Source organism: Scylla paramamosain, chromosome 11 (assembly GCF_035594125.1).
Source record: "Scylla paramamosain isolate STU-SP2022 chromosome 11, ASM3559412v1, whole genome shotgun sequence".
NCBI classification, from domain to species: Eukaryota; Metazoa; Arthropoda; class Malacostraca; order Decapoda; family Portunidae; genus Scylla; species Scylla paramamosain.
Window position 1 is genome coordinate 1,189,604 of NC_087161.1, and position 7,897 is coordinate 1,197,500.

Below are 7,897 nucleotides of genomic sequence, written 5' to 3' on the forward strand. Positions count from 1 at the left end.
CATTAAACATTCTCCAGCCTTGCCTCGCTTCTTAGGCAGACTAGTAAATATTACTGAAGCTTCCAAGGCTGTTTTCATGATTCTGGTCATAGTTTAACAGTTTAACAAAGATTCTGCATCCTCGGTTAAAAAAAAAAAATAATATAAATAAAAATGGCTTAGTAAAAAATATTTAAATACAGAAACTGCCAATCCTTTAGAATTCAAAAGGCTCTCTCTCTCTCTCTCTCTCTCTCTCTCATGGTTACAGCTGGCCAGAGTAAAACACATCTAACAGTCAAAATATTTATTTATTTACCCATCTGATTTGGATATGCATAACAAAACCACTAAAACGTAAGTAAAAACTCCTAAACTTTCTCTCCCTTTCTCTCTCACACACACAGTCTGAACCCTTATCTCTCACTCTCTCTCTCACACACCCCCAACTTTCTCTCTTGCTCCCTACACACACAGCCTGACCCTTATCTCTCTCTCTCTCACACACACACACAAACACACACACACACACACACAGCCTGACCCAAACACGTGTGGCCAACAAGTAACAGTGCTTTCATGGTGAGGTGACTGGCATTTCTGGTTGCAGATCCTTCACCTTTGCTTGCAATCCAGTATTGTCCAGATGTCCTTGTGGCCTCTGGTTTGATTCAAGATGCTGGGATCATATGGTGACACTCTTCCCTGTCTCCCTGTGCTGACTGATTGATGGGAGTAGATAAGGTTTACTTACTGAATCTTGCTACTATGGACCATGATATATCTACACTTTACTCCTTTCCTTGCATTTCATCCTTGCTTATTACATTCCTTCTTCTTCCATAGGTTAACTTTGAGCAATATTATCATCTTTTTATGTAATGTCCTTATTTTATCCCTGATGTGGTTGGATGGTTTCAGTCTCTCCCAGATTTTGTGACCAATTACAATATCTTCTCTGATGTTTATCATTCTCATGTCTCCAGGTTTTCATTAGTCTTCACACTGGTCTTCTCAGGTTTTCTTCCACACACCACCTCCAGGTCTTCTTTAGTCTTCCCACTGGTCTCCTTGCCATATCTTCCTCCACATCACCTCCAGCTCTTTGTTTGGTCTTTCCACTGGTCTCCTTGTCATGTCCTCCTCCACACACTATTTCCAGGTCTTCTTTAGTCTTTCCACAAATGTCTGTCATGTCCTCTACATACCATCTCCAGGTCTTCAGTCTTCACACTTCCCAGTCCAACACTTTTCCCAACAGACTAATGGATGCTGTTAGGCTGAGGTGCACTAGTCCTAACGAGTGTTGGTGTGGTGAGATGGAGCAGACAGGCAGTTGAGAGACATGAGAGAAGATTGTGGGAGCCCAGCAGTGGAGTCGGAATGGTTGATACTGACGAAGATATTGATGATGGTAATGATGAGTCAACATGGTAGGGAAATCATGGGAGGAAGAGGAAGAGTGGGGAAGAGGACAGCAACCAGCACACCAGCACACCAGGAGCAGCACATATTCTCCAGCACACTCACTCACTCTGAAAGAATATAGAATGAATAAGAGAAGTGTTTTTGTTATAAGTATTTCTATTTTTCTTTTCAAATTTGATCTGCATAAATGAGGCACATTACTTTACCTGATACAAAGAGATACAAAGGATGATAGGAAAGAAAAGAGAAAGATAAGGAAAAGAAAGTATGGTAAATGAAAAAAATAAGAAGAAAAGAAAGGTAACAATAAAATTTAAACAAAACCACACCACCACCACCACCACAAATGTCAAGAAGCTGAAATAAGCACACAAATACTAAATAACTGAACAAGTAAAAACAAGAATAAATAAAACCAAATAAATAAATAAACCAAACCTTACAACACATACTCAATTACAATCCTTTTCTATTAAGTTTTTAGGGAGTGACTATAATTTTTTTTGATGTGGTATTTTTCATAATGTTTGGCCTGTCTCTTTTCCACAAGGTGCACACACACACACACACACACCTCAAGCCACATGCGTTGAGAGGTTCACCCCCATAATATTGACAGGCCGGTTCTTGTAGCGCGCTGAGATGTCCCCCTCGATGTGCTTCTGCAGCTCCCTTGCCCTTTCAGCCATGAGGGACAGCTGTGGAGCCAAGCGTTTCTGCTCCTCCATGGTGTCAGCCTTCTTCTGCCTGGCACTCTTCTGCAGTCCTGCCAGCTTGTCCCCCACTGCCAGCTTGGCCTGCAGAGACTCAGCCAGCCGGTCCACGTACCTATTTGAGGGATGGATGGGTGGTGAGGTGCATGGGTGGTGGGGTGATGGGATGAATAGGTGTTTTGGTGAGTGATTGGTTGAATGGGTGACTGGTTGAGTAAGTGATGGATGGGTGACTGACTAGGTGAGTGACCAGTAGAGTGTGTGGCTGACTGAGTAACTTACAGATTGGAAGACTGAAAGATAATTTGATTTGTTTGTATATTTTGTGAATGTGAAGGAGTGTGTGAGTGAGTGAGTGAGTGAGTGTGTAGATAACTGAATATATGACTCAGACTAGATGATTCACTAGTTGGCTGACTCACTATCTAGCTGACTAACTGGGAACTAACTTATTGACTGTGTGAATGTTACATGACTGAATCTTCCCCTTCCTCCTCTCCACACTGTCATCCATCCCCCCTCCTCCTCCTCCCCTTCCACACCACCCTCACATCTATTTCTCTTTGTCTCCATCTAGCTTACATTTATATCTTCCCTTCACCTTCTTTCTCCCACATTTCTTTTTTCTTTTATCCCTTTACTTCCTTTCATTATCTTTCTCTTTCACTTCCATTCACTAAGTCTCTTTCTCTCACTACACCTCTCATTAATCTTTACATTCACTGCCTTACTCCTTCTCCTTCTGACCTAAACTGGCTAACTCTTTAAGAACCCTTTTCTATAAACTTGTTAAGAATAGTAATGACAATCTTTTTTTGCAGCATCATATACCTTTTCACAAGTCTCCTTTCTCTCTCTCAGCCACATGCACATATACACACCTTGGGGAACAGCCTCCCTCTCTCTCTCTCTCTCTCTCTCTCTCTCATATACACACACACCTTGGGGAGCAGCTGATAAGGAGGAGATGCTGCATACGAGCGGTGGAGAGGCGGGCCAGCACAGCCTTCACCTGCACCTCCATGGCCCGCACACTGTCGGCTGTGTGGCTCTGGACAGAGGCTGGGGCGCTGGAGAATTGGCTCAGGCAGAACACAGTGCCTTCGGTCTCTAATTCTGTCGCTCGCTGGCCCAGGAACCCAGCAAGCTGAGGGGGGGGAGAGGAAGGTGCGATGGTGTGTGATGGTGCTGAGTGGATGAAGTTAGGACAGAAGAGGAGAGGAGAGGAGAAAGAGAGACTAATGAAGGTGCAAGTCACTTAAGACACCCTGAAAAACAAGTCCACAATCACATTCAGAACTCCATCTCAAAAAAAGAATGAAAGGAAAAAAACTGAGAGGATGAAAACAGAATACGACACACACACACACACACACACACACACACACACACACACCTCATGTAGCTCATCAATGAACTGTGTACGAGTCTTGGGGTTGAGGAGGAGTGTGCGTGCATCGTCCCCTCGTGCCACGCCACCCGATACACCGGAATCCTGCACCTCTATCTCCAGGACAGCTGAGTCATCCACCTGTGTGACGGAGGAGAGAGAGACAGAGAGTGAAGGAATGAGAACTTTAAAAAAACAACAGATTCATGACACCACAGTAAGTTATATAAAACTATATGGCTTGGAAAAAGAGAATATGTGAGAAGTGATAAGGTTAGTGGAGGATGTCTGGGAAGGTCTCTCCTTGACTCCTAATTGAGGAGTGAAGGAGAGAAAGTGAAAAAGATTAATTGTCATGACACCACAGGAAATTAGATGGTTTGGGGAAGGAGGTATATGAGAGAGAGAGAGAGAGAGAGAGAGAGAGAGAGAGAGAGAGAGAGAGAGAGAGAGAGAGAGAGAGAGAGAGAGAGAGAGAGAGAGAGAGAGAGAGAGAGAGAGAGAGAGAGAGAGAGAGAGAGAGAGAGAGAGAGAGAGAGAGAGAGAGAGAGAGAGAGAGAGAGAGAGAGAGAGCAAAAATGAATCTATTCATGATGCCACAGTAGATTATAATAATGCATGGAGAGGAGAGAAATGAGAGTAAGAAAGAAATTAGGTTAGGTGGAGTGTAGGAAGGAAGAGAGGGAGATGGAGAGTGAAGGAAAAAGAAAGAGTTAAAAAAATTAATTCACATATGACACTACAGTAAGTTAAATAGCCTGGAAAGAAGAGAAAAGAGGGAAAGTGAGAAATGAGAAGGTTAGGTGAAGTGTGGGAGAGAAGAGAGGGATACAAAGTGAAGGAGAAAGACAGTGAAAAAAAAATAGAATAGAATAAATAAAAAAAATAAATGAAATAATAATAAATCATGCTACCACAAAGTTATATGGCTTGGAAAGAAGAAAAAGTGGAGTGTGGAGTGAGGGATGAGAAAGGAGAGTGAGAGAGTGATCAAATGTCACAACACTAAACTAAGCTATAATGGTTTGGAAAGGCCAGTGTTTGAGGTGAGATAAAAGATATACTGTTGGAAAAGAGAATATATTAGTAAATTAGTAATGAGATGATAGCTGGAAGTTGTGAATGGGTAAGGAGGAGGACAAAGAATAAAGAAAAGAAGAGAGATATGGAAAAATAGACAATGAAGAGGATAAAAATTTAAGATGTGATGAGAGATAAGAAAGAAAGTTAGGAGGAGAGGATGGATGAAAAAGAAAGACAGAAAGAGAAGCAATAAAGAAAAAAAAAAAAAGAGGAAGAGAAGAAAAATAAGAGAAACAAGAAAGGAAAGAGAAAGAGAAGGAAAAGAAAAAAGAGAGAACAAGAAGGAAAAAGAGGAAGAGAAGGAAAAGAAACAAAAGAGAAACAGGAAAGAAAATAAGGAAGAGAAAGAAAAAAACAGAAGAAAGAAAAGAGGAAGAGAAGAAAACCAAACAAAAGAAAAAACATGAAAGGAAAGAGGGAGAGAAGGCCTATAACAAAACAGAGAAAAAAGAAAGAAAAGAGGAAGAGAAGTGAAAGAAACAAAAGAGACAAACAGACTCACTTCACACACACACAGACTCACCTCCCCCACCCCCCAGTCAATCTCTTGTGCCTCCCCCTCCCCCAGGGCACCCCAGTCGATGCCCCCTGAGGTGTCCACTTCCACCCCCGCTGCTGCTGCATCACCAAAGTCGATCCCATCACCACCATCGCCAAAGTCAATCTGAAATGGGTTTAGTAATTACACTCCTGCATAAAAAAAAATAAATAGATAAAATAATAATAGTAATAGTAATATTCTTGTATGTATGTATGTATGTATGTATGCGTATGTAATTGGATGTCTTTATTTATTGTTTTTGTTATTGTTCTGTGGTTATGTTCTTATGCCTCTATAACAATTACATTTATACAATTTCTGGTGTGTTTAATAATTACACTCCTTCTAATAGCCTTGTTCAATTGGATGGTGTTGTTATTTGTTATTGTTGTTGTTATTACTGTCAATTTTCTTATGATTCATGAATGATTATATTTACAAATGTCTGTATATTTATTTTGTGAAAGTTCATGTAGGAAATTGATATAATGGTTATTAATAATTACTAATATCTGTTATTATTTTCTTTCACTTCTACAATTACCACTTCTTGTATACTTAGTGTTTACTGAGAAATTTTTCCTCTATATTTTTCTTGTCTTGCAATTCTAAAACTGGAAACTAAACTCCTTTTTTTTACTTTAAGATTCTTATTTTCCTAGTTCACTTTTCTCCTTATCTATCAACCAACTTCAAAATCTAAAGCTAAATTTTCTCTTCCTTATATTTCTCTTGTAAACTTTATCCTTATTTCAACAAAACCAAATTTCTTCCCTTTCTTTAAGATTTTAATTTTTCTAATGTACATTTCCTCCTAATTTCTCTATGAACTTAGATATATAAAACTAAATTCTCCCTCTCTTTTTCTCATTAAGATTAATATTTATCTAGTTAACTTTTTTCTCCTTAATTCTCTTGCAATTTCAACAAACAAAACTGAAAAACTGAGTCCTCTCTCTCTCTCCCTCACCCCGCCATCATCGCCGTCCTTCTCCTTGTTGTCTTCCAGCGCTTCCATCACCAGGGGCGGCTCCTCTACACTGCAGGGCGCCTCTCCATACAGCCACTCGTAGGTCGTGGTGTTGCCATGCTCTGTGGAAGGAGTGATGCGAAGGTAATGGTTTCTTTCTCTGCTGTCTCATCCACCTACATGACGACACACAACCATCAATTATATGTTCTTTCTTTCTATTTCCTTCACCCGGGACATTTCAGCCTCATCCATCCACACACACACCTATGACTATCTTTGCTTTTCTCTCCCTCCCTTTCTCCTCCTCTCAGCACTCTCAGCCACATGCAGAAACCTACACACACACACACACACACAAACACACATCTCCAGAAAATGGGGGCATCTCATTTCACCTATTTTCATGCTTTCCTATCAAAGTTTCTTTTGGTTTTTACTTCTTCAACCCTGCAAGGTATAAATTTCCTATCTGTTTTCTGTACAGCTTATGTTGGTTGGAGTGGTAGGTAGGGAGAGAGCCTTTTGCTATGCTGTCCTTTTCTTCTATCATCTCAGTAATCCTAAGCCCAGGTCACCTTGTGAGGACTGCAGGGTCTGTTGTGGACTGAGTATCTATGTATCTCTGCATAACACATCAATGATTATGCCTTTTATTTCTCTCTCTAGCTCTGTCACTCTCACAGCAATCTTACATTCCACTCACACACACACACACACACACACACACAGCCTCACCCCTGATAAACCTAAGCAGCGGCAGGCACTTGGGCTGGTGTGGGCCAGGCAGTGTGAAGTTGATGAAGTCCTGGTACAGTTCACAGGCGGCACCCAGACCCCGGCATTCCTCAGCCACAGTGGTGAACTCCTGTGGGAGGGTCCTCAGCGACTCCAGCAGCTCCTGTTTCACCTGCAAGTGGAAATGTTGAAATACCACATGGAAACAGGAATTTATCTATGGAATTTAGTGTTTAAAGGATGACTAAAGGAGAGAAAATATACAAGAGGATGGGAACCTATCTATGAAGTTTCAATGTGTGAAGGAAAGGCTAGAAAACAGTGAAAAATACCCAACTTAACTACCACTTCCCCCCCACAAAAAAAGGCTGATAAATGAAGGGGTCCAGTCAGGTATATATACAAGTTTAAAAAAAAATACAATATGTTGAAATGAAGATCAGATAACACAAGCTCATATCACAGTCTGAATGCAACACACACACACACACACACACACACACACACACTTACATTATCCCCAGCGATGCCAATTTGCTTGCACACTTTGAGGTACTTCTTGCGAGCCTCAGCAATACCCTTCTCATACTCCTTGTTCTTGTTGTCGCACTCCTGATGGGGAGGAACAAGGCGCATAGGATTAGACCTTATCATTACAGTAGATATCATTTATTGACCACAACAGACTGCACTTATCAACAAAAGAACAAGAGAAAGGAGAAGATGTGAAGGCTACACTTGTCAACACAGGGGACATGAGAAAGAAGAGGAAAGGGAAAGGAAATCATTAGATAAATGGAAGGGAGGAATAAAGGGAAGAGGATCTGGTAAGGAAAGGATGGAGTTTAGCTAAAAGGAGAGAAAGAGGAAGAAGTATTGGAAGAATAAAAGGATTTGTTATAAGACAGAGATATTTCCAGGCATTGATTTTAATTAGTATATTAGTAAGTGAGAGAATACTTCAGCAAAAACACCCTTGCACAATCTCACACTCACACATACACCCTCACAACCATTCCCATTAAAATATATTCCAACACACACAAACACACACA

At 40.9% G+C, this 7,897-nt stretch overlaps 1 protein-coding gene across 1 annotated transcript in view; it reads right to left on the bottom strand.

Moving 5' to 3' along the window:
• Positions 1 to 271: 271 nt before the first annotated feature.
• Positions 272 to 7,897, bottom strand: part of LOC135104757 (CDK5 regulatory subunit-associated protein 3-like) — a 9,712-nt gene continuing 2,086 nt past the window's right edge. Inside the window, exons 5-12 of the mRNA XM_064012335.1 lie at positions 7,356 to 7,454; positions 6,843 to 7,014; positions 6,105 to 6,226; positions 5,117 to 5,257; positions 3,517 to 3,651; positions 3,062 to 3,267; positions 1,982 to 2,235; positions 272 to 1,514 (exon numbers count right to left, since the gene is read on the bottom strand). Of these exons, the coding sequence (XP_063868405.1) occupies positions 1,983 to 2,235; positions 3,062 to 3,267; positions 3,517 to 3,651; positions 5,117 to 5,257; positions 6,105 to 6,226; positions 6,843 to 7,014; positions 7,356 to 7,454 (1,128 nt within the window). The 3' untranslated portion in view covers positions 272 to 1,514; position 1,982. The remainder of the gene's footprint in view (positions 1,515 to 1,981; positions 2,236 to 3,061; positions 3,268 to 3,516; positions 3,652 to 5,116; positions 5,258 to 6,104; positions 6,227 to 6,842; positions 7,015 to 7,355; positions 7,455 to 7,897) is intronic.